Genomic DNA, 27,159 nt, shown 5'->3' with positions numbered 1-27,159 from the left:
GCATGACAGCACTGTCCAAAAATCTGACCTGCTTCCTATTCTTTTAATTCAACATAACTTGTCTTTGGGAGAAAATATTGCGTTAAAGAATCTTCTGGAGAAAGGCAGGTAGCTTAATTAAAACCCTTTTGACCAAGCAGGGTTGACTCTACTTTAATTGTCCTGTGTTTGGAAATGTGGTTAAGCATGTTTTGTGCTTGGATTGCAGAAAGGCTTTTTTCATCTTTAGAGAGAATAAACCTAATCTATGACCTCCTCATACTTGCTTCTTAGTAAACAGGTGACATGTAGGACTAGTTTGGCAATACATAAAAAATTAATGATCATGGCATAACACGTAAGACTTGTGTACACAAGAGCGTTCATAAAATTACAACTTGCTGATTGTGCAGAGATAATAAAATTTCTTCTGCCTTGCCTACCCACTTCCTCCTTCAGAATGTGTGTGTAGTATATGAGACCATACCTTGTGTTAACACAGCCTTTTGGCTAGTTCGTGTACCTGAACTGCACCAGAGTCCTGCTGACCCTTGTCAGAAATAGCTTATTACTGATTTAGGTGTTAATGGTGTACTTTTAACTGTAAGAATGTCATCCCTCTTCTTAAAATTTTATATCACGAGAAATTGTAGATGGGAATTTTTTGTTGTTTTGTACTATGACTAATGTGTATTTTTCTTTTCAAGAATCTGGCAAATGTTTAACCTTTCCCTCTTCTTTCTTCCTTTGGTAAAATGAATCCTATTCACATCTTCCCCTCTAGTTCAGCCTGGATAGCTTTTCTTTCCTTCACTGATGATTGAGTAAGCTTTCTATACTTACATTTATCCTGATTTAAAGCTTAAACAAGGCTACAGTTAAAGTTTAGGATAAGGCTAACTTGCCTGCACAATGTAGAAGCAATCTAAAGCTAGCGGAATGTGAAATGGTGGATGCTGTTATTGAAAAAGCTGGTGCTTTCACTGAGGGACAAAGTACTTAAACACTTTAAAAATTCAGAATGCTTTTAAATTCTTAAAAAAGGTCCTCGAAATATAGGGTCGGACCATGATAAGGTGGCATTAAACCACTAAAGTTTGGTTAGACTAAAGCTGTAATGCTCTATGGCAGAATCGTTCTGGTGTTTGTAGGAATGCCACACTGTTTTCTTGCCCCAAGGGAGCACCACAGAATGGATTAAAAATAGTGCCTATCAATCATAACTTAAACCTTGACTGTGATAGAAGATTGTCCTCGTTCTTCCAAAACTGAAGCCACTATTCAATAATGGCATCTATGGCACAGTGACAAAGTGTAGTTATTAGTGTTATTATCTGTAAGCACCTCACATCTGTCCTGCAGTTTGAAGGAGTAGTAACCATGCTGTCAGTTCCCACCTATTTGAGTATTCATCTTGGAAAGCTTATCACTTTCCAGCATTCCTAAATTCAGAAGAAAAGCAGTCTGAAGTCCTCTCCATGAGGAAAAAGGCTATTAGAATAGGACACTGCAGCTCTTAAATCTATGACAGAAATGCTGAAAGTACATTTTCAGGGATTAAAAAAAAACCCCAAAAACAAAAACCCTCTCACAATCAACAAACACCAGTTGGGGAAAGAGGGACTTTTAACGTGTTTGTACCTGTATTTTAGCCACTTGGAAATAAGTATGTGGTGGGTAGGTAATTCATTCAAGAGTTCTGAAGCTGAGAGGTTTTGCTTTTGCTCTATTGTTAGAGAGGTAAAAGGGGAATAAATAAAGACACACTTAAGTCAAGTCCTGGTGAACAATTTAAATGTTCATATATAAGTAAAGATTCTCTCAATTTATGTTAATGGCTTGTTAACAAAAATTTTGTGTTCTTGTTCATTTATGGTGATGGAGAAAAAAATTATTCTGTGCAAACACTTTTAACTTCCTGGAGCAGCTAGTCTTATTCTTAGATGTCTTTCCTTTATGATTTACAGTGCCTTTTTTGGCTGTAACTACAGAGCTGTGTAATTATATGATAGATGGACAAGAATTTACTCATTCACTCATGAGGGATTAAAGAGTAACCTGCAGTAGTGTTTGTTGTATGATTATTGAAATGCCCTGTGGCTGTTAAGACAGCCAGGTCTTCCAAAACAAACATTAAATACTGGAGTTCAGTTGGAAGTAATAGTGTACTTGCACCCCTAGGATAACACTTGCATGAGGAGTCTTTCATAAAATGTGATTTGTATAATCCGCCTTAAATTAAGAGGAGTTGTAACAAGCTTATTAATCTGACAAATGCAGCCTGACATTTTGCTACGAGCAGGGTTGCTTTGGTCCTCAAGGACAGCATTTTCTCTGAATAAGATACTCTGGTGTATGTGGTAAGCCCTATGCTGGAAGCAGATAATGATTATTTTTGACATGGATGGTACAATTTGGTGTTAGTTAAGGAAGCCTGTAATAATACACTTCCAGAAACTGCTGCCTGGATTTGAAGCAGACCAATTTTGTCTTTTCTTTTAATGCTATCCAAATTTGCTTTTGCTTAATTAAGATTCCTCATTTATGAGGAATCCCAAATGAAACCTCAACATGTTGTACATTTTTTTCCTGCTCTGAAACATGGGCACTAAAGCTAGTAAAAATTTTACACTTGCATATTTTTGGTGTGTTAGTCTTTAAAAGGATGATGATATAGGGGTAGAACTCGAGTGTTTTTTTTTTTTTTTTGAAGTTGCCTTCCAAATGTTCATATTGGCTGTTTTGCTAAAGAAAGAAGTTCCCTTAAAGTCCCTATTCTCTAAGGGCTTTATATGTGAGTATATAGTTGTTGTAAAAATAGTGTTTGCGACAGAGTAAGGCAAAGGAGTTAAGGCAAAGAACAAAGTGGGCCAATTCGGTTCTGCCTTTGTGCCTTCTTATGTGGAACAAAAGCTGTTCCACATAAACAGTAACTAAAAACATTGCAGTATAAAACACTTGGAATGGGTTTATATGTCAATTTTCCCAGACAACCGTCTTGCCTGTATTTCCTAATAAAAGGCTATAGTTGGTCATATTCACTTTGACCTGAGTTTGATGTGCATATGGCAGTGGTAGTAACTGGACTTGTTTAATAGGAATGGATTGTTTCACAATTAAAGAAGAAAAAATTTAACAGTTCCTGCTGTGGGGGTTCAGTACCATGGCTGTTCCTGTTACAGCTTTTCTCTGAAGACAGAGATTCAAGGCAGAAGTGGGAGGAACAGCAGAACTGTGCTGTTCCCATTAGATATGGGGCTGCAGCAGTGCCCAGAGTCTAATGCTGGGGTGGGGTGAGGAGGAGAGGAGAAAAGTTTCTACCCCTTCCCCATTCTGCTTTGAACACTTGGCACAACTGGATAGTTTACCACTGAGAAAAAACGTGGAGAGGAGGAATTCCTTCCTCTAGTATCCCAGGTGGTCTGGCTTATGCCCTAATGGGTAAATTGCTTTTATTGTTATTTGCTTTTACTCCACATAAAAACAGAGCCCTAGCAATCCTATGGAAGTTTAAACTAAATTTAAACCTGATAGGGGTATTTAATGTTTTGCATATGTAAAAGTCTAGTTCTCATTGTAAGCAGCCGTGCTATCTCTGTGGGGATATTCACTCATGTGTCACTCTCTGAAGAGCTGATACTGGAAAGCAGGGGAGGAGGGACAGTGTCTTGTACAGGTTATGTGGACTGATCGTGCTTAACTCAAACTGGAGTTACCAGAGTCTAGTAGTGGTGGTGTTACACTTCAGAAATGCTTCATTTTGTTAGACTGTGTGCTAACACTCCTCTTTGTTGAAAAGGGGTTTTGAGATCTGTTAGTCTACAAGTTGATGCATTTTTTTTTCTTCCTACCACAAATACTCCTTTAAAAAAAAGTATAAGGAAAAGCATTTTTAAAATTATGTAGAGATGATGTAATGTTATTAAAATTATTTTACATGAATAATTGAGGGGGTACAGAGACAGCCCCCTTAATGTATGCACTTGAAGATTAGAGATTAAACATGTTGAGCTGCCTACTGCTGATTTTATATTCATGTCAAAAACGGCTTTATCTAAAATGTACAGATTTTTGAGCACTGTTCTTTACTAATTGTTTTGACTCTGGGTTCTTGTGCTTTTCCCCTGTGATTGTGACACAAGCAAGGGGGAACAAGGAGACAATGAAGCTGCAAAGTGGGCTCAGAATTCATGCTTGCTTAGTTTTCTAGTACTTAGTTTTTCAGTATTCTCCAGCTTCTGCAGTTTGACTTAGAGGTTATTCGTGTGGTGCTTCAACTGTGAGAGTTTTCAAATCCATGCTTTCAATCTTTTTTTTTCCATGTAGCAAATGAGTACTAAATGATTGAAGCATTACATGGTGTGAAGAGGTAAGTCCGAACACATGTTCTGAAGAAATACTTTTCTGAAGCAAGATTTCTAGTACTGCTTTAAAAAAAGGGCAACAACAACAAAAGGAGAACAGCACACCCCCCCCTTCCAAAAAAAAAAAAAAAAAAAAAAAACACCTCACATGAAATAATTATAATAATTATTTTTTTAAACCCAGAAAAACCCCTGAAGTAGAACCTATTGCAGAAGTTTATCTGGGTAAATGTTTTCTTTCTTCTCATACTCAGTTTTTCCCTAGCAGTTGAACATTATGAAGTTGAGATGTCTAGCCTGATAGGCTTTCTGACCCTCCCTCTAACAATATTAATGGGAATCAGTTGCATCAAAGTGAATTTTGTTAGGTAGTGGTGGATTGACTAGAGACTAGCTGTATAAGAAAATCAATCCTACTCAAGACCTGTTTGTGTTGGGAATCAGGGAAGACTCTCTGTCAAACTGCACATAACCCATCTGTTTAACATGTTTATCAGTAGATTTGTCCTCAGCATGACGACTAGCTAGCTACCCTCGAGTGAAATCTGGGAACGTTAGGGTTTTTTGTTTCTCTTCCCACACCCTTCCCCCATCAAACAAACAAACAAATAAATAATACAGTTTGTCTCCAGTATATTAAAAGACATGTTTGCAAGATGAGTAATGGGATCCTTGCTGTCATATTTCCATGTGAAGATCAACAGTTGCCAAGGACCTGAACATAGAAAATGTTCTCTGGAGTGGTGTGGGAACAGCACAGATTTGAGGAATATGGATTTTTAGAGGTGAGGCCTGTACTGATGATAGTCACAGAGATGGCACAGGAGCCTTGTGTGTACGCTGACTCTTAGTCCAACCCTTTTTGAGCATAGAAGGAAAATTTTCAAAAGCTCTTATGCCGAGCTGTATGGGAAAGGGGAGAACATGTTACATAAGGAGTTTGCAGAGATGTTAACATTTGGTTCTCTCTAAAATACAAAACTCCTTGTGCAATAGCAAAGTTGTTGTCAGCCTCTTGCTGTTTACAGCATCACTGAAATCATGGCCAAGCTTTGGATCAGAACTTTTAAGACAATCTGGTTTTCAGGGAGCTGAAGAATTTATGTCGTCTCAGTGGAGGACTTGCAGGGACTCACTGATGGGCCTGAAAGCAGAACTGTGTCCTGACCCACTCAGCCAGCTACCACAGCAGGCTGTTAGCTTGCATGCTTGAACTGTTGAATATTTAGATCCACCCACTGTCCCCTGTGCCAAGACCACCCTGCTGCTACTCATGTCATGCAGATTTGGCACAGAAGCTGCATTTAAACAGCTAATGAGTTGCATGTTGAAGCACAGGCTGGTCTCCCCTATTGAAATCCGTGAAAGAGCTGTGACTTATCTTGGGCTGAGTAATCTACTAGCTACTGATACCATTGCATCTTTCCCTAGGCTGACTCCTTTACCTGTGTCAGTATTGAAACAAATGTTGTTACTTTTAAAAAACAAAATATAGGGTTGCCTTTTTTTTAACTCTAAACAACTTATTTAAAAGAAAATTGCTGAATGTTGACTTGCTATTATGTAATAATTAAACAGTAGTCCGCTATGGGATAATTATACCTGCATCACCTCAGTAATAACATTAAAATAGTATTGAGCCTTGCTTATCTCTATTTAGTAGGAAGAATTGGACCAATGAATTAAGTTGGACTTTCCAATCCATCAATAACAGGAATCTCTGAGGTAGTGAGTTAGATCAGCTGAATTACCTTGCACCCAAGAGCTTTTTTAGCAAGTTAGCTGATGAGATGGGCAAAGTCCGGTGACTGGAGTGGTGCTCGCTCCATAATCAGAGTGGATCAGTGGGGACGTAGTGCATCTGGCAGAGGTGCTGCCAAGAGGAATGCTTGGACAGCTGCCGTGCCAGGTGAGTGCCTAGAACCAGAAGCTGCACTCATCACATGAAGATTCATTTACAAGGTTTTTAACTGAAAACACAGAGGATGCAATTTCATAGTAGACTTGGAGCCAGCAGATGCTTAAAAGAGCCTTGTCAAAGGTGTGACTTCCTGTCTCCTGGCCCGGTTGGCAGCCTGTTGTCACCATTCCAGTGATCATGTGGCCTTCAATGTGAAGTGGAACTTGATTGTCACTTCTACCCCAAATCCATTCAAATTTGCAAACGCTGTTTGTGTTGGCAAAGGCAATTGAAATGGTCTCTTCTCCACTCCCAGCTGACTGTTAATACCTGCTGGGCGTTCTAAAAGTGATTAATGTTGCTATGCAGTCTTTCAAAAACTTTACTTTTAACCTGTATGGGTAGACTGACTCAGTGCTGTCACCACTCTAAAATATGTAGATGTTTTTACTGGCTTCATGACATCACAGGAGGATTGAAGAAGGCAAACATTAGGAATTTTAAGAGTATAGTAGTCTGTTTGATTTACCAGCCTGTTCAACTCAACTCCAGTTAGATTGTTTTCCAGTTAGAACTTCCAGTTAGAATGCTATCAGTGAGAAGATTTACACTGATTTCCAGCTGTGAGGCTGGCGAAGTACCCGATAGTTGTCATCAAATGTCTCTATGCCCTTAATTATGTGTTCTTCCCCCTTCCTTGTGCTGGTCCTACTGATTTTCTGATCCCGGGCTGAGCTGATAAAATCAGTTTATTCAAAAATGGAATTTTATGCCTTTTGTAAAGATACCCAAATATTTTCACCGAGTCTGGATCAGTACATGGAGAGAGATAGGAGGAAGGCAGGGGAGATTTAGATCTTCCTCACAGAGTAGCTGTCAGTTTTAACTGTGGAGTGAAATGGCAGCCTTGAGCTGTGTGTGGTTTTGCATTTGAGGTTTTGTGAGCCTCCTTCCCCTTCATGTGCTGGGCCAAGAGAGATACCTGTGTGGCTGAGAAACAAGGAACAGAACCCACTGGAGCATCTGGGGAAGGAAGTGTATTAACACTAGTGCTGGAAAAAAGAGTGTGGAATTACAGTTCTATTTCCTATAAACAGACTTGCATGAGCTAAGTCATCTGTTAGCTGGGCTTTTATTATTCCAGGTGGGCTAAGGAAATCAAGGTGAATTTAAGAGAAGGGCTGAATGGCCCTCTTGCACTTGATGAATTTCTAAGTGGACCAAAACTCACTTCTGTTGATCCAGAAGTGGCAAAGGAAGGTAATAGTAAACTAACTTCACTCTTGCCACTTGGTGCAGTTACCTGTGCATGCTGCATGTGCATCCTGTCCTGTGTAGGACAGGGCTCTAACTCTTCAAAGTGCCCATGCTTTTGTAGGAATTGTTATTAGAATATTGAGCCAAGTTCAAGTAACTAACTCTCTTGTCTGCTGGAGTTGGTGTGCAATTTCCCATTGCTATTACTCTATGCAGAGAGGGAGATTGGTGTTAAGCCAGTCTTTTCTATACCAGAGCATCAAGTTAAAACACAAGTTCTAGGAACAATTTGTTCATTAACTGGTGTCTCTGAATGCCAAATGTTTAAGGTATACTGGGAAATTTTCTGTAGTTCTGATGTGTATCATGTGACTTGCCCATGTCTTCAGTCTTTACACTTAGCACTAGAATTTCAGATTCCTCAAATACTACTTTCATTTCATCATGGTGTGAATCAAGTTAATTGTCACAAATTGTCGTGGAAACGAAGGACCAGTTTCCTACAGAGTAAAACTATTACCTATTTTTGCTTAAACCTGCAACAACCATCTGTACCAAACTGAACACAACTCGGGAGTTCTAGCTCATTTGTATGCTGTTTTTTTTTGTTTGTTTGTGTTTTTTTTTGTTTTGTTGTTTTGTTTTGGGGTTTGTTTGTTTGTTTTTGTTTTTTTAATAATAATTGATGCACGGATGGAACCAGCTTTTTCAGAAGGGAGGGAAGCAAAACAAACAAACAAAAACCTCACAGTGCTGAGGAAGTAGGACTAAAATTCCTTGGAAAATTGCTTTATACTAAGCTTGGTCATCTAAGCCTTACACACTACCTAACAAAGCCACTGGTGTTTGAGTTACTGTCAAGGGAACTTGATAATAAAACACCTTTAGTAATGGAAAACTTTAAACTGACTACGGTAAGAATTTTTTTTTTTTGTTCTAATAATAAAATCAACCTAAGTTACAAATACCACACTGAAACTTTTCTTAAAGTAGAAACCAAGAGGCTACTGTTTTGTCTGTAGATTTCTTTTATTGTTGGTTAAGATGATAGGGTCTCTTTTTTTTCAGACTTGCATTTTAAAAATGTGTTGCTGCCTTGTAAAAACTAACTCTGTAGGCTTACCAAAAACTCCTTGCAAGATACTGAAATGTCATGACAGAAAACAGATTTTTAACATGATAGATTCCCCGTGCTTTATTGTCCATTTGCATGCACATGTGCTCTGAAAACGAGAGAAAAGTGTTATTTGCAAGCTGGGAGGAAAAGGGCAGCGTGAGTATTGCTGAAAGGATATTTATTTAAACACAGTGTAAGGATAAGCCTCCTCAGATGCTGTTTCTGCTGAATTCTCCTCTGTCATGATGCCTACTACATTCCATTGCTTTTGTCTGGGCTTGGTATTTGGGTAATTTTTGGTTAGGGCTGGAAGGTTGGGGGTGGGGGGGGCACGCTAGAAGCTGGTCAGCAGTAAGGAGAGAAGGGCTGGTGTGGGAATTGTGGAGTGGGGTCAGGGTTTAACTTTAGTGGCCATTCATCAGATGATGATTGATTGCTGTGCAGTCCCGGGGGACGTTTAACAACATCTCCGCCCATCCCCCTGCCCCCTTTGAAAGCAGATGGACCAAAAAATGGGGAGAGCGACACCCAGGAATTCCTGCTGTTGTAAAATGTTTTTACGGTGCACTGTACAGCCTTTCCTGAAGCAATCACATTTATGGCCTTGCTGTTGTATTTCTTGGGCTGCTGTGGCTGTAAAAGATGAATAGCCCTGTAACATGGTTCACTGATTCTGTTTAAATTGAAGTAGGCTCCCTTTATTGTTTTGTGTCTAAAATTGTATGCCACCAATTCAGGAAATATTTCCTGTTTGGGAAATAATCAACCCGTAGCTGATTTATTTTAAAATAAATCACTTTTAACTATCTCTAAAACTAGTCCCCTCTTCCTTCTGATTTCTTTCTTCACTTAATTCTGGTGGAAATTCTAAAATACTAACTAATGTAGTAAAACAGTTCCTAAAAAGAAATAAAAGCTCCTAGACTAGTTTATTAAATTTTTTCCCTTTACTGGATAGGGTATTGTAGGGCATTAGTTTTTATCTTAAAAATGGTATTTTTAGTTAATTACTTAATAATTACTACAAAGAGAAGCAATTAATTAAATGCAATTTATATAGATTATACATTTCTTTGGAAGGACAAATTTGTCTCTGCTTTCATGCTTCTTTCCTTGCTGCCCATCAGAGCATTCATGTGATTTAGAAAAACCAGCAATGTTTGAAGGTGTTTGCTTATAAACCAGATTTTCTTATGTTTGGGTAAATAGTGAAATTAACAGGATAATAGTTAAATTACAGCTTGATGGGTCTTTTGGCTGCATCATCTCTGCCCCTTCAGATGGGGGGTGGAATTTTTAGGACTTTCTTATAGGTACTGTTTTGAGGGGGGTTTTTAGGTGGGGAGTTTTTTGTTTTGGGGTTGTTGGGTTGGTTTTGGGGTTTTTTTTGTTGGTTTCTTTTTTGTTGTGTTTGGTTTGGTTTTGTTTTGGGTTGGTGTGGGGATTTTTCTGTTTGATTTTTTTGGTGGGTTTTTTTTGTTTGTTTGTTTTGCAGTCCTGTGGAATTTGTTTTCCAACTAAGTGTAAGCTGATGTCAACTAAGAAAGACTTAGTCTTACTTTTCCCTTCTCTCCTACTACTCCTTGTCCATCCACACTTCCAAGACCAGTCTTGTTATTTGCTCCTCCTGTAAGGAGCAGGGAAGGAGCATTGCAATGCTGCAGTAACAGTGAACTGAAATGTGGGGTGGCTGTTTCACATTGCTGAAACTGGAAGAAGGGGGGCTCTGCCAGTGCTTTGGGTGTGCTCACTGTGTGTGCATCAGTTTTGAATTGAGAGCACAGCTGTGCATTGTCCTACACCTATCCTCGCTATGATTATCTTTTTTTTTTTTTTCCCAGGGAGTTTCTTGTTTGGAGGATGAGGGGAAAGAGGAGCTCTGGCTCCCCCCACCCCCCTCTATTTAGAACCAGGCACAGAAACTTAATCTAGCCGTATGTGACCTTTGTAGCCATGACCTAGGGACTGGGATGTGAGCAGGCTTGAGTTTAACAATAAACTCCTGGCCATGCCTACAAGCACAGGCAAGTTGGATGCTGTGCCCCAGCTCCATCAGCCCAGGTGGCACAAGCACAACCCCCCTTCAGTGTTGTGCCCTGCACAGCCAGGGGCTTCCCAGCATTATTCTCTGGGAGCATGCCCCCTTTGCTGGGTAGAGCTGATGTACAGCCTGCTTGGATGCTCCTGACTAGTGCCTGTGACTCTGACCACAGGAGGAGAACTGCCCTCGTAACCCTACCAAGTTTGGGGTTCTCTTGTAGTCTTTGTGCCTAGAAAGGAATTTCTGGGGAGTTGCTAGTTTACCTTGAAGCTGGCTCCTTCAGTGCTCTTCTGGTGGCTGGCTCCCCTCCCCACAGAGAGCACGTAGGGTTTGTTCATTTGTGATTTTTCCCCTCTGTGTACTTAAGGTAAAGTGTAGTGATGGGGATCAGACCAGCGTACCCCCTTCTTTTTGCCCAAGCTTACTAACTCTCTTGCTCTCTGTTTTAAATCTAGGCTGTTTTTACCTTTTTTGTTTTATTTGTTTGACTAAGAAATCAAGCCTTATCAATGGCTCTACAGAACTTAAGACCTTCCCTGGCCATGTCCTGTGTAATCTGCCCATTTCCTAACTGAGAATATGGCTCTTGTCACTGTTCATTCTAAATTCAGGAGTGATGTTTCCCACCACATTTTGCTGGGTGGTAAGAGGCAACTGAACAGTTTAAGCTTGGTTTTTTCTTCTTTGGCTTTAACAGCTGGGTGACTCTTTTACCCAGTGGATGCTGTTGCCTTGCAGCAGGAGTGAACGGAGCTTTTGCTTCTGGCATTGACTTATTATGGAGGACTAGTAATAGATTTAACTTGCTTCTGGTCTTCTGTTCATATGGTCACCATTTTCTTTTCAGCTGCTCTGCTTGACTGAGGCCCCAAATCCCTGATGTATGTTTTTAAAGTATATCAGATTCATATGCCTTAACTTGATACTGTGTCTTGGTTTTCATTCTCTCTCAACTTCTCAGTTGTTTAAGTGGCATTATTTAGCAATGTGTAATAAACATTCCCTGTAATTTCAACAGAAAAATTACAGAACTTTGTGTGCAAGTGAACATTATATGCATATTTAGAAAACCACAGTGTAAGGACAAGTATCCCTCTAGTTGAGAAAGATTAAGTGATCGAACAATTCATTTCATACCTGAGGCATTTTTTAATTGGAAAAATGGGAATCTGAGACACTGCTTGAGGATTTAGTGTTTGAACAGAAGCAAGCATAAGTCTGCTCCAGTTTCCCTGTAGCAAAACTTGATTTCAGGAAAAAAAGGGGCAAGTTTTAGTGAAATCTGACATGTGCATATGAATACACACATACCCCTTTGAGAAATTAATCCATATACCACTTCAGCTGTTGTGCTTATAGGAGCTTAAAATGTCACTTTATGCAGCCCAGGCAATCCAAAGGAATCACCTGTCCTGTCCTTCCCCTTGCTTTTGAGGGAGAAGGGAAAGGGGGATGTTATGCACCATATCACGAGCTGTTAGCTGGAGTCGGGAGTGGCTGGATGACAGCTGGGAGAAGACAGGCATATCGGACACTTGTCCAATCTTTGTTCTGCTCTTGCTCCTTTCTGTGAGGTAGGCTTCAAATATCTGGTGATGAAAAAGTTGTTTGTAGTATGAAACCTTGTGCCATTGTACTGTTGCATGGTAATAAAGATTTTCTATTATTACACTCTAAGAAAAAATATTGTGTGTAGTTAAGAGCAAGACTTGAATATAGAGCTTTCTTGTGCTGGAGTGTTGTGCTCCTTCATTTATATGTTTGGAAACAAAAACTTGAGAGTACTGATTTCTGCTTCCCTCTAAGAAAGCAGGCTTCCATGGAAGTTGCTATTTCTGTGTGTTACTTCCCTCTACTGGATGGAATGGGAGTGGCTAGGCTGATGAATGGATCCAGCTTTCTAGGCTAACATCTTGGTCGTGATTTCAATATAGGATTTGGAAGTGCTTTGTGAACAGAACAGGGATTTAGTGGTTTTCCACATGTCACTGTAGCACTCAAATGCTCTGATGGTCATGATAAAGTTCCAGTCTTGTTTTCCAACTTGAGCACCTCAAAGTGTTGCTAGCGTAAAAAACACTATCATAGCAAAGATTTTTTTTGCTTTGTTGATGGAAGTGGCAGGGGGGAGTTTTGGCTAATATTGCCACTGACCTGAATGTAAGGAATTTGCATATTTTGAAAAGAGAGGATGGTTCTTGGCATGCATGGCTGGTTTTCCCCTTGTGAGCCGTGGGTGTGCTCTGTTGCAGCTTTCCAGTGAATTGATTATTGAATTGCCCTCTTAAGAGAATTTGGTGTTTGTATTTGCAGGAAAAGCCTTCACCTGAAACTTGCCATAGATGCCATCTCCAATCTGTAAGTGTTGGCAGATGGTTTCCGCTCTTAAGAGGAGCTGATGTGGACACTCTTCCTAGTATTGTATTGCAAAGAAAACAATAACACTTCCATCTAACTGTTAGGGCATGATTTGGAGTTTACTGGGAAGGATAGCTCTTCCTCTGTGGAGAAACTATTGTGAAGTCGTTGCTATTGCTACTGCCTCTAACCATCTCCTTTATAGTTGAGCTTTTGGATTTTTTTTTTCTTTTTTTAACACATCCTGCCTCTTTTCAGTTCTTCATGTAGTGCAGTTTTTTTTTTTCCCTTTTTCCAGGTACTGCATTTCTACTGTGATACCTGTTCTGTCCCCATATGTCGGGAATGTACCATGGGACGACATGTGGGTCACAGCTTTATCTACCTCCAAGATGCCCTACAGGACTCCAGGACTCTCACCATTCAGCTCCTAGCAGATGCTCAGCAAGGACGACAGGCTATTCAAGTAAGATACTCCCAAACTGAGTATTTTATTTCCCTCTCCTTCTTCCCCCCCGCTCTCCCCCCAGCTTGTCTGTTACAGGGCAAGGTGTCAAGGCAAAAAGCTCTCTGCTTCTGCTGTCAGTCTTCACATCCCTTCTGTTTTCTCAGATCTCTGACAGAAGTGGTGGTGGAGCTGAAAATAAAGTGCTGTTATATGAGTTTTGCATTCTTTCAGCATAATCCTGTCATGCAAATCACAATATATATGAAGCTCTGTACAAATGCACTCGAGTGTGAAGCATTTCAAGAAAGTTCAGATCTTGTGTGGCAGTGCCAAACCTGGTTTAGTTTTTACAACTGAGACTTTCTTTGGGTGTCTTCCTGCCTGTATAGCTTCTAGCACTCTGCCTACCTTTGACTCTTGTTATGCCTTCAGTATTGCCACCAAATACAAAGTACTAATCAGCTGCTGAATTAGTGTGAAATTCCTTAACCTTCATGAGGATCTAGAGGTGCCTTCATGTGAGGATTGCTCTGCACACACACAGATGCACACTCTGCCTGTTACTGTGTTCTACCTCAGCAGTGTTTTATAGGTTAAATATAAATACCTGGCAAGGGCTGGAAAGAAGGAAGCATAAACTGGAGAATAAATTTTCATAGGGAATTAAACTGCAGTGACATGTAGGTAGTTACTTTTGCTGAGTTATAGCTAATGGTAGGTTTGATATTATATTAATAGTAGTTTTGTCTATAGGGAGACTTTTGGTGGGGAGACCAGAGTGGGAAGCTTCACACCACACTTGCTGCTATGAAGTTTTGTTAGCATCATGTTCTAAATTTGAGTTGGGTATTATAAAACTCAACATTATATGCCTTAACTACTAAGATTTAAATTTTTTTAGTAAACCTTTGTAGAAAGTTTAGGGAGTGCAGTGTAGAATGCATAGGGAGTTAACTTACTTTCTGAATTCTGTGGGCTTTCCTGGCACATGCAAGGTACAAACAACAATTAAAATAACCCAAAGCTCATTGTCTTCCCTTTGCAGTGTGTTTCTAGTAAATGAGGGAATTAAGCTTGTTCTGTGAGACAAGGTCAACTAATTAGTCTCTGATTAAGTCTCTGCACCAGTGGAATGATAATTGTTTATGTTGGTATAGATAGTAATCAGTTTTTGACGTTTTCCTTCAGCTTCTGATGTTAACTTGTTACACCAGCACAATAAACAACAAGTTTTTGAAGCTGGATGGCTAATTTTAAACTCCAGCTCCAGGCAGAATCTTGGAAATCACAGCATCTTCCAAGATTTTTTTTTTTTAAACTTAGTTATAAAGCTCTTCAGCAGTATCCATACTGAAATGTTTCACACATCCCGAAAATGACAAGAAGGAAGGAATTATACTGGTTTAAAGACCATCAGTGGTGCAGTGTTCTGAATTTCTCTAGGATGTCCTAGACAAAGGCTTTGCATGTTAGTAATTAAGTTACTGCTTTTGACCTCCAGGGCTCTCAATCATCTAACTGGTACAGCTAAATCATCTAAGACTTTTGCTGGAGTAGAAACTAGCAGGAGATCATGGAGCACCACTCTGCTACTATTGCATAAATGCTCTTGTGCCTTTCTTCCCATGGAGTTTACTTTGCTCATTCATCCCTTATCTTTTTCTGGCTTTTATGCAGAAGGCTCCTGCCGTTGTGGTGAGCTGATTTTTGCTTGATGGTGCAGGTAAAAGTTTTGTGGTACTGGCTATGCTCATGTAACTTGAACAAGCAACTCTACTGGAGTTAGCTTGTGCAGCTTTGCCCTGGACTGGCACAGCCCAGCCAGGTTAAGAGGCCGTCTTGGAAGTATTAGCTGGGCAGCTTGAGTAAAGATCTGTAAAATGAACCATGTTTTCAAGAACTGAGTTATTTTGTTAGTTTAGTGGGGTTTTTAATCTGGACCACTGTACAGAAGAAGAGTAGAGAGCAAACAGAGCAGTGATAAAATTAATAGAGTGGAAATCTGTGTGTGCGTGTGCAGGAATGGGAAAATCGTCCAGCCCAAGCCAGCTACTCCTGAAGCAACATCATCAGCAACCAGAAGAGCATATGATGCTGTTAGAAGCAGAGGTGCTCAACTCAAAGTTTTCGTGGAGCTGAGCTTTCCTTGTTCTTGGGACAATATGGCTGTGAGGCTACATGTTTTTCCTAAGGAGGAGACAGCATGTGTCAGCATGAATTCAAAATAAACTCTGAAATAAGTAGTTTCTAAATTAAAATAAATTGGTGTGAGTGATTTTTTGAAAGTATGGAAATAGCCAAGAGAGAATTAAATGCCAGTACAAGCTCTAGTATGAGGAACTCAAGACTGGAGCTCTGTGAGGCTTGAAAAGTAATACATTATAGTAACACTTCTTAGTGGGACTGATACATACTGCTGTGCCATGAGCTCTTTCTTAATAGGCTCTGAAAGTGAGACCTCCCCTGACAGGAGATGTTGAGGATGGATGAAGAGGGGTAGTTGAGAGTAAATGGGAAAAGGTGGAATTTGAAGGGCGTTGCAGGAGAGAGGAAATCAAGCCATGAGTCAATTGGCTGGAGAGTATCTGGTTAACCAAAGTTGAAGGCTTTTAGGAAGAAATGTTTATTTAAGCTCTTCCTGTAGCTTTGGAGGAAAGATTGTTTTTCAGACTTAAAAAAAAATGCTGTGAGTTGGGATACATTTCAACCTCTTGATCCACTGAAGCCTGATGTAGTCTGTCACTCCAGAAGAGTGCAAACCTCACTTTTTAAGGAAGTTTAAGTCCTCTGTAAGAAAGAGCAAGCCTGAGAGCAAGAAGCATTGCTTTTTTTTTTTGCTTTTTTTTTTTTTTTTTTTCCCTCAGTGAAATTTCTGGAGCAATGGAAAGCCTTCCATGCTTCCTTGTGCTATGATGGTCCTGGCCTGCATTCCTAAGCCTGTCTCTAACATGAGAACTTGTGCCTGTGTGGTGGTGAACTGATCCAGCTGAAAGGGTAGCCTTTCTGTGGGTTTATTTTCTGGCTGGGTCAGCTCCCTGGCTGGTTCACTGCAGTGCTACGAGGACTGTTGATGGTGCCAGGGAATGAAACAGCAGCATCCAACTGGGTTGCTGGTAGGACTCTTTCTTATTTCAGCAGAAAGCTATACTCCTAGCTGGAATACTTTTCTAGCCTTTTCAGAAACTCAGATTGGTTCACAAGGTGATATGAAAGCCAGAGTTGACCCTGGATAAATGGTGTGGAAGGAATCAGGACTGCTGCCTTTCTATATGGGGAGTGTGTCCCGCTGCCTTGTTTTACCTCATGAGAGTGCACACTTAGCTGTCTTCTTTCAGCATTTTTTCCAAGGACTAGGTCACAAACTGAACGTAAATCTTATATGGTGAGAGATGGATGGCTTCTTCAAAATGTCACCTTCTTAAAATACATCTATACGTGTGTAACTGTATATATGTATGGTTGTATGCATGTAATCTAATGCACTTGCATAACAGTAAAGCGCTGAGTGCTCATGCTCATTTAGGGTCAGTTTCCTGGTGAACATTTTAATTTGTTCATCTCAGATGTCTTAAAAAAGTGGGTTTATTGAAAAGCAAATTCTTTCTTAGCTGAGCCTATAATTGGTTTTGCTGAGGTGCTTGACCATGCAAACTCCTCACTGCCTGGTGAGACTGGTCATGTGCTGAACATAGTGGGAGCTGGTCTCTTATCATGAAAGGTTTAGGAGCTTCCCTCCCAAATTTGTGGTATGAAATAGATTAACACCTTTCAGGGGGTGAGGGGTGTCTGTAAGAAACTCAGCTGGCCAGAGGAGGAAGCTGATCTGTTGCCCTGAGCCTCTGCCCTTGGGTGGGAGCTTCCCTGTGGGTTGCCATATGGATCTGTGCTGCTGGGAGGTCGATACCTGAGAAGGATGGCATTGCTGTGCTGCAAGGGATCGTTTTGGGGTTGTCACATTGAGTTAGCTCAGGCAGTCTTGTGTATGGCTTTGAAGTCAGGCTTGCAGGTTTGAGAATCTGAAATGAAGCTTTGTCAACAAAATGGAGTCTATTGTGCTTTTCTAAAGCTGGGATTTATATCAAGAGGCTAAGTTTTCTTCATACTTTTAGTCATTATTTTGTGTGCTATTTCAGTAAGTTCCTCAGTGCAGCGTATGAGCAGATGGTTATTGGGGAAGATGGGTTTGACATGTGTCACTGTCCAAACTGCTGTTCTGCCTAAAACTGCAGGCAAAAACTATGTTCTTGCAGTACAAACCAAAATAATTATTTAGTTGTATCTGGCATGAGTTAAACTCGCCTCTAGCCCTCCCTCCATCAATGTTTCTTTTAAAATTATCTTTGTGAGGAACTTCAAGTGAGGATGTTTTAGAGTATTACACGCATTAGACTGAAACCTTTAAATTGATCCAGCTACTGTGACTTGTACTATAGCTGCACCAGTATTACTGCAAATTCACTGCTAAGCTTATTAATCCTGGTACCTTTCATTGCAATTATGTAGGATCTTCCAGTTCATTTTTCTAGTGTGAGAACATTAGGAAGTTTGTATCCACTTCTTGATGCTGGAGAAAGCCACTGTTATCTCCTGGTTGTTTTATCCCGTTTTGACATAGTGATAAGTAACTGGAAAAGTTCAGTGAAACAAGCCTCCTGTATCTTTTTGTGCTTTAAGGAACTGAAAACAAACAACTTGTGGCTGGAACATCTTCCATTTCGTGGAAGAGGGCTAACTTGAGACATATAGAAAGTTTCCTTTAAGATTTTTTTGTATTTAATGTGCTCTTAAAATCCAGAAAGGAGTTTATCAGAGAGCAGCATCTCAGCTGTTTCTTCCCCTCTGAGTAGGGTCAACCTGGTCTTAAATTCCTTAATGGTTAAACTGCAAATCCTCCATACTAAGGTAGGAAAGTGTATATTTAATATTTTTCATCAAATATCTGAGGTCCATTCACCCCTCAAATACTAAAAAATGCCTCAGTAGAACCAAAATTTCCTTTTGAATTAGAATTTTCTCTCCAGAGGTCTGCACCTTCATTGAAAAACTTGAGATTGAGATACGTATATGTTGGAATTAATGTCCGAAGAATTATACCTCCCTTCCATCTTTGGAGGGATGGAATAAAAAAATTGTAGGGGCTTTAATGTTAATGCAAGGCAGCATTGATGACTTGTACAGTTACCATAAGCAGTCTTTATGTATCTCATGGTGCTGCCACTGTGGTGTGTTGTGCTGCAGTTTAGTTCAATTGGATAAAATCCTGGTCTAAATTGGTGTGATCATGGCTCAGCATCTGAATTAACATGCCCTGTTGTTTCAGAGTCCTGAGTGAGCCTCTTCAAATAACTGTGTGCTGTGTGGACATAACTGTGGATGTACTGACTTAATTTGAGTATCAGACAGCAGAAACCACACAGTGAGGGCATCAGCACCTCTGTCATAGGTCTTCAGAACACAAAATTTGTAACAGGTTTTTCTTTCTCCTGGACCATTTTATGCTTCTGATCATATATTTTTATTTTTTCATTTAAAAAAGCGGCACCAGTGAAAACTTGGGAGTCTAGAATATTAAATATTCCCTAGGAATATATAGGTAAACATGAAGTCATACAATTTTTATTATAAATTGAGCCTCTTGTTCCTACTGTTCAACTGAAGGCAGGAAATACAAAAAATTTCTGAATGCTGCCATTCTATAAAATGGCAAGTCCTGATATGGGCATGTCTGTGATCAGCATGGATATCTAGAAGTATGGCTGAGTTCTGTAATGCCACCCTGCTACTTCTGACCTTTGCAGCTGGTTTCTTCATAGGTTCGTGTTGTACTGTCAGTTGCCATAGCCACTGGACCAAGATCATCACTAGTTTTTTCCCCTCAGGTGGTGAAATATAGATAAAGGGGAGGTCACAGGGGTGTCCATGTGAAGGGAGCTTGCAAAGAACACCCAGGTTATGATACAGCTTTGCCCTTCACCTTTTACTTGAAACTGAAATATGCTGGTAGCAATGGCTAGTGGTGGATGTCTGCATCGCTTTCCTTCGTGCAAACATGTTTGTCTGCCTCAATGGAAGCTCTGTGTGCAGTTTCCTTGTGTGGTGGCCCATCTGGAACATCTCACCTGTGCAAGGACTGTTGCTACTTCAGTTTTGCTCTTGAGGAATTGGAAGTACCAGTTTCAGCCCTAAAGTTTACAAGATACACTGCAAAGTAGTAGTGTTTTACTTGTTTTTACTTAACAAACACAAGGCACTGGTGACATTCCTAATAAAATAGGGAGTGGTATTGGCAATTTTTAGAGCCCTGAGAAGCCACAGGTGGAGAGGTACAGCTGCAAATAGATTATTTACTTATTTGGCCAAAAACAGAAAACAAAAATTATTCTCCATTGCACATCCCTCTCACCCAGCACAATTCTTGGATAAACACAGACCTCTTCTTCTGTCTCCCTATTGTGTGAACTGGCTGACCATCTAATTCATTAGCACTGGAAAAATTATGACATACCATGAAGAGAGAGCATTATAAAAAGCTATTTTTCTTTACAACCATTTGTTGTTAAAAAGATTGTGTAGCGTTTGACCAGAACAAGAAGAACTGCTGCTTAACTTGCTTCCTTAAAAGTTGACCTCTCCAAGAAAAGTTCTGCACAGAAAATGCCTGCAGAACAGCAGGAGTGAGTTTTCACAGCAGAACTCTGACATCTTACAGTAATCAAAGTGAACAAAGGATTTCCATGTGAAGAAGACTCCTAAAAGTTGTACTTAATGCTCTTGGCTTTTGCTTCACATATAGATAGTTTGCTGTTGCTATTCCCCCCCATCATACCCCTCTGCATGTTTGATGCTGGTCAGCCTTCCTAGACTGTTCTAGCTTATTTGGGCTGAGTGCAGGACCCCCTAAATTTTACCAAAAACTTCACCAATATCCTGGATGATATTAGAATCTTAGCATTTTGGATATCCCCCACTGATCGGAGCTGTTCATACTTGGGCAAGTAAAAATAAATCCAGATGATGAGATAGATGAGTATAAGATGAGTTAAGTATAACTGGTTCCTATACTGAAAGATCATAGCATCCACTGGGAGTTACTCCCTCTCCTGCTATGATGAAGTTCTTGGAAGGTGGAATCTGGTTTTAGTGGAGATTAATGAGGGAAGTTGGGATTGCTCTTATCACTAAGGTATAATAAGAGATGCATACATATAGATCATGGTTCTAAATGGGTACTGAGTACCAAAAGCAAAATTAAGTAAATCAAGGGGTTTTTATGATTCCACAGACATCATTAAAATTGGAATATGAGTGGATAGTTTCCCTGACACTTCCCAAGGTGATACCTCTTTCTCTTTGCAAGAGAAGGAAGGTGTTGCTGTACTTGATGGGAATCCAGGTCTGTTTTGGAAGAAATGCACTCTTTTCCTCTGCAGTAGGTCAGCTTCTGTATTTGAATGGCAAAGAAGAGGTGACAGAGGTACAGTATTCTTACATGTGGCCTCTCCTAGCTGGGTCTGAGGCCTACTGGCTTTTATGAAGTCTTGATCCATGGCCAGCTGTGTCTTCATGTCTACTTTACTTTGCTAAATGTTGTAATGAAATTTTAATTTTTTGTCAAATTTGTCTGCCAGAAGCTTTGTGAGAGAGCAGGGCAGGTCAGCCTCCATTGGGAGTGGGATATATACAGGCTGTCTGTGAGTCTGAAGACATTCCCTGTTAAAATTGTAGTGAAGGTGGCTCTGGGAGTTCGTGAAGGAGGAAGAGCAGCTGAAAGACCCATTCCTCTTAGTGAGCCCTGGGCTGCAGGCTGGTTGTCAAGTAGCAATTCCTGATTTCCCCTGACAGTTTGCAGGAGAGTTCTTTGGAGTAAAACTTAATATGTTGTCTTGTCTGATTTTTTGTTAGGGTTGTCTTCAACTTGTGTTCAGAGAGCAATCACCTGGACAAGTTAGTCTTCCATTTTCTTTCAGAAAAGGATCTCCTATGAGACCTGGAAGAATAAGTCTAGTTCAGACTAGTTGTCTTTAAAGAGCTTACCTGCAATGAAAATGTCCAAGTAACGCTATAGTCGAGTTTTTATGGTTTAGTATCAGTTGTTGGCATAAACTAGGTGCTGCTGAACTGAGAGTTCAAAAATACAAACAGCTATTTGCTGAAAGATTACAGTGTACTGTCTGACTTTCTAGATTATGCTGGATCACAGTGGGTAGTTCATAGATTGTTGCAACAGGTGATTCTTGGATTGGTACATCCTCATACATACAATTAAAATGAGGGCATCTTCCTGAAGGTTCTGAATACAGTAAAGTAAAGCCTTTAAATTATTTTTAGCCGATTCCAATGAACCTGCATTTCTGAAGAAAAAAAAGTGTTTCCTAATGTTCAGAGGGAACCTCTGTTTCAGTTTGTGCCCATTGCCTCGGTCCTGTCACACGGCTCTGCTAGAAGGAGTCTGGTTCTGCCCTCTCAGTGCCTTCCCTTCAAGTATGTATATTTGTAAGAATCCCCCTCTTTTTTTAGGCTGAATACCTTCACAGGCCATCCTTTTGTTATAGAATTTTGTAGCTGATAAGTTACTATATTTTTAACCTCTTTGAGGGTCACAGGTTCATAGGTTCATCTGCTGATTTGCTGTATGATAAAGGTGTTGAAAAAATTGTTAGCCATTGCTATTGAACTTGTTCATTGTGAACTGTGATCTTTCAGATTTGCCTGGTCTTTGTTTTTATACTTCTTCCTGTAATATTTCATGAAATTTGTGAGTAGTTTAGGAAATAATTTTTTGAGGTAACCATTTTTAACTGGTGGGGGGGGGGTGGGAAGAGACATGCTCCTTCTGGGTGCATTCTGCAGAATACTACTACAGAATGTTTTTTAAAATACTAGCATTGAAGGTCATGCTAGAAATAATTTGATCTCTACTCAAGGTGTGAATAACTATATGAATACTTTTTACTGATCACCATTTGTTCTTTGTTTTTATTTTTAAAATTGATTATCTCCATACTCTTTTAGGGGGTACTTCTGTGAAGCTCAAATGCACAGACAGCACAGTCTGTTCCTTACAGTGTCATTCTTACTAGAAGAAGACCCATCACACAACAACAGTCTGAAACATTTTGAGGGAGTAGAAAAACTGGGTTTTCTACATGGCAGAAAACATGAATATGATTTTCTGTGCAAGTCTGTAGTTCACCGTATTAGCTGCTTGCTGGAATTGCACAGGGAATTTTGTGCTGTGGTGTTGGTGCAAGGCACAATGAAGGTGTAAACTCCATGTAATAGATGTATTTAAACAATCCTGTCAGTTTTTAGGCTGCAGTGTATGAAATGGGTGAAACTAAGAGTTGTCACTTTATGCCTTTACCTGAAGGCATAGTGAAATGTAAGCAACAGTCCTCTGATGCATTTTTAATTGGTTTGGTCGAGCCTTAAGTGTGTTTCTCTTTTTTTTTTTTTTTTTCCCTCCCTAGCTGAGTATTGAACAGGCCCAGGCTGTGGCAGAGCAAGTCGAGATGAAAGCGAAGGTGGTACAGTCTGAAGTCAAAGTAGTGACCACTAGACACAAGAAAGCCTTGGAGGAGCGGGAGTGTGAGCTGCTCTGGAAGGTATGCACCCTCACATTTGTGGTTTGTGCTGCTGACAAGTGCTTTTCAAATGGAAAAAATACTCAAACTACTACACAGCCAGATTCTGATATCCAAGGAAAACTGCAGGTTTCCTTAACCACTGGTGGGGTTTTTGCAGGGGCTGTAGGATCCTCAGAGCAGCCCAGCCCCACACAAAGGCTGGGCACTCCCCCTGCTGGCTCAGCAGCTGCCCCGAGAGGAGATCCCCTCTAAACAATGCCTTCAAAATATCTTTAATGTGCTGCTCTAGAATTAGGTGCATAGTATAATTGGTTTTCCAACCCACTCCTCATAGAGGACAGGAGCAAAGCTGCATATCCTATCCTGTCCTTTCTTGTTCTTAGAAAGGCTAGTAGAAATTTTGAGATCAACTTTCACTGTCCCCATCCTTAAAACCTTTACTGTCAATAAAGGTAGCATCCTCCCTCTAATTATTTTGTTAAAACTAGTATAAGAAAAGGGTACTCTCCAGCAAGGGTATGTGCACAATTCTGAACTAATGGACTCATTTCAGCCACAATGCATGTGTGGTATTTTGAGAGGAGGAAAGGAAGTAACAGACAAGTTTCTTATTCCAGAAAAATGGTTCATTGGTCATGGTCCCCTGCAAGAGAAGTTTTCTTTTTAAGTGTCAATAGCAAGATTAAAATTGCACTTTATATATAGTTAGTGTACTTCAAATGCTGGTTTTTTTTGGATTTTTTTGGAGGTTTTGGATTAAGGGAGATGAGTTCACTTTTTGCTGTTAACTTTCTGCAGGAAGCTTGGCAGCTTTCTCTTTTAAGGTATTCCTAGTACAGGAGGAATAGGAGCTGCCCCTAAGATCTTTTTATCCTACAGTGCTGTACAAATGCACTTTGTTGGAATATCTGCTCTGAAAGCAGGTTCTCTTCAAGTTGGAAGTCATTATTTTAAGAAGGAAACGTCGTGTTGCCAAATGATTTTAGCAAAACAAACTCAGTCGATAAAGCTCTTGTATCAAGCATGCTAATAAACAATTTTGTATACCAGAACTGAGTCTAAGGAATAAGCTGACACCTAAGATCAGTAATTTGTCTTGGACAACTATTGGAAGAAGCATCTCCAATTTTTTTTTACAGCTTGGTAAAACCTATATACCTCAACTGATAGCATGTTTGTACATGTGTGATCTAGTCAGTGTCTAACCAAGGAGTCTTCAGACCTTGAGTCATCCTTCACTAAAGGGCATTCCAGGTATTGTTCTGTGGACAAGCAGGTATTCAGACATCAGGAAATGTACTTCTGCTACAATAAAGCAAAGACATGTTATATTAGTTTTACAAAGCAGGTATCTTTGCCAGATGGTTCAAAGTGATTTTTCACAAGTAAAGGTAGACACAGACTTACATGATGAGTTACAAAACAGACATTTTTGCACCAACCTCAGTCCATCAAGCAGGGACTGACAGTGACCTGTGTTATTTGAAGTGATGTTTATGAAGCATCCTGTTTTAAAGCACAGGCTCAGCACGACTGCCAGTATTTACAAGAAAATATTAAAATAATTGGACCCTAAAAATCCCTGAGGCTAGATGTCTGGTATTATCCAGTCACAAGAAAACAGTTCTGGCAGGCAGGGGAATGACAGGAGCCCCACATGCATTAGCTGATGCTGACTCCCAGCCTCAGCTCTGTGGGACAACCACCCACCTTCTGAAATTGGTCTCAGTTCTGGTTAGTGAAACCTCAGCCTCTGCTTTTCTTGAAAGTCTGTAATAACTCCTGTCCTCCCTGGGGGCTGAATGAGATATGCCTTTGGATGATCTGTCAAGTACTGTGCAACTAGAAAACAGAATAGCATTTGAGGAAGCAAATAATTACTAGTAAGCAAGTGATTCATGCTTTCAAATGTCACTCCATGCAGCAGATCTGCAGAGTAGGAATGTACAGTTTTGCCTGGAGGACAGGAGAGACTAATAATCCTAAATTTGGATAAGTAATTAGGTATCCTTGTTTCTTCTTGTCTACATTGAGACTTTTAGAGGTTTGTTCTGCAGCTGTGTGTCAGGTGGCTGTAACAAGTGTCCAACTGGCTTTTATGTAAAAAGGAGACTGAAGGAAATGTGTGTTGTGGTCTGTCTTTCCTGATGTAAGTGTGCTTTTCTCTCCTCCATTTCCCACCAGGTGGAAAAGATTCGCCAAGTCAAGGCCAAGTCACTCTACTTGCAAGTTGAAAAGTTACGTCAGAACCTAAACAAGCTGGATAACACCATTAGTGCTGTTCAGCAGGTCCTGGAGGAGGGTCGTACCATGGATATTCTTCTGGCTCGGGACCGCATGCTGGCTCAGGTGCAGGAGCTGAAGAACGTCAGAGGCCTTCTGCAGCCACAAGAAGATGACAGGATCATGTTCACCCCCCCTGACCAGGCATTGTATATGGCCATTAAATCAATGGGCTTTGTCAGCAGTGGGGCTTTTGCTCCCTTGACCAAAGCCACGGGGGAAGGTCTCAAGCGTGCACTGCAGGGCAAGGTGGCCTCTTTCACCGTGATCGGCTACGACCACGATGGGGAGCCTCGCCTTTCAGGGGGTGACATGATCTCTGCAGTGGTCATGGGCCCAGACGGAAACCTTTTCGGGGCAGACGTCAGCGATCAGCAGAACGGGACCTATCTGGTCAGCTACCGTCCCCAGCTGGAGGGAGAGCACCTGGTGTCTGTGATGATGTGCAACCAACACATCGAGAACAGCCCCTTCAAAGTGGTGGTTAAGTCAGGGCGCAGCTACATCGGCATCGGGCTGCCGGGGCTGTCCTTTGGCAGCGAGGGAGACAGCGACGGCAAGCTCTGCCGTCCCTGGGGCGTCAGCGTCGACAAAGAAGGCTTCATCATCGTCGCTGACCGTAGTAACAACCGCATCCAGGTTTTCAAGCCGTGCGGGACCTTCCATCACAAGTTTGGCACGCTGGGCTCCCGTCCGGGCCAGTTCGATCGCCCCGCCGGCGTGGCCTGTGACATTTCACGTAGGATCGTCGTGGCCGACAAGGACAATCATCGCATCCAGATCTTCACGTTTGAGGGGCAGTTCATTCTGAAGTTTGGGGAGAAAGGAACAAAGAACGGGCAATTCAATTACCCATGGGATGTGGCTGTCAACGCAGAGGGCAAGATCCTGGTCTCTGACACGAGGAACCATCGCGTTCAGCTGTTTGGGCCCGACGGCGTGTTCCTTAACAAGTACGGCTTTGAAGGGGCGCTCTGGAAGCACTTTGATTCCCCCAGAGGTGTGACGTTCAATCACGAGGGCCACTTGGTAGTGACGGACTTCAACAACCATCGCCTCCTGGTCATCCATCCAGATTGCCAGTCAGCGCGCTTCCTGGGCTCCGAGGGCACCGGCAACGGCCAGTTCCTGCGCCCGCAGGGCGTGGCGGTGGATCAGGAAGGGCGCATCATCGTAGCCGACTCCAGGAACCACCGGGTGCAGATATTCGAGTCCAACGGAAGCTTTTTATGCAAGTTTGGCACTCAGGGAAGCGGCTTTGGTCAGATGGACCGTCCTTCAGGTATAGCTGTCACCCCTGATGGCATGATTGTTGTGGTCGACTTTGGAAACAATCGAATTCTCGTCTTCTAGTCTGTGTTTGAATTAGGAAGAAACTGTCTCAGGGAAATTCTTCTAAGAGAAAAATGAAAAAAATACAACGTTAAGTCAAACCTACCTCATCTTTATTTTTTTTACAGATGAATGTACTTACCTTTGCTGCAGGGAGTGAGCCTGTAAAATTGAATTCTATCTACCTCATTGTCCTCCCTTCCCTCCCCGGTTTCTCACCCTCTCCCCATCCCCACATACTCATAGTTCAGAACGTTTTACCTCTTTCCCCCACGATGGGGTTTCATGCACAAACAAGAGTTGCTGTGCACATTAGGTGGTTTGTGTGGTGAGTTCTGTTAGACTTAAGCCAAGAAAGGCGCTATGTAACTTTTTAAATAGAGAAAATGGTAGTAGGTGTTTGTAGAGAATTTGTGTTCTTGACCATTCTGCAGTTCTGTGGGTGGGGACATGGGAGGGACATTTGTTGGTTTTTTTTGGTTTTTTTTTTTTT

General features: G+C 41.0%; 1 protein-coding gene across 1 annotated transcript in view; it reads left to right on the top strand.

The window, feature by feature from the left end:
• TRIM71 (tripartite motif containing 71) overlaps positions 1 to 26,784 on the top strand; it is a 55,221-nt gene extending 28,437 nt beyond the window's left edge. The window contains exons 2-4 of the mRNA XM_062496588.1: positions 13,315 to 13,482; positions 22,935 to 23,069; positions 25,236 to 26,784. Coding sequence (XP_062352572.1) covers positions 13,315 to 13,482; positions 22,935 to 23,069; positions 25,236 to 26,687 — 1,755 coding nt within the window. The 3' untranslated portion in view covers positions 26,688 to 26,784. The remainder of the gene's footprint in view (positions 1 to 13,314; positions 13,483 to 22,934; positions 23,070 to 25,235) is intronic.
• Positions 26,785 to 27,159: the final 375 nt, after the last annotated feature.

The sequence above is a fragment of the Cinclus cinclus genome, chromosome 1 (genome assembly GCF_963662255.1).
Source record: "Cinclus cinclus chromosome 1, bCinCin1.1, whole genome shotgun sequence".
In the NCBI taxonomy this organism is placed as follows: domain Eukaryota; kingdom Metazoa; phylum Chordata; class Aves; order Passeriformes; family Cinclidae; genus Cinclus; species Cinclus cinclus.
Note: the sequence above shows the minus strand (reverse complement) of the source record. Positions and strands in the feature narration are given on the sequence as shown.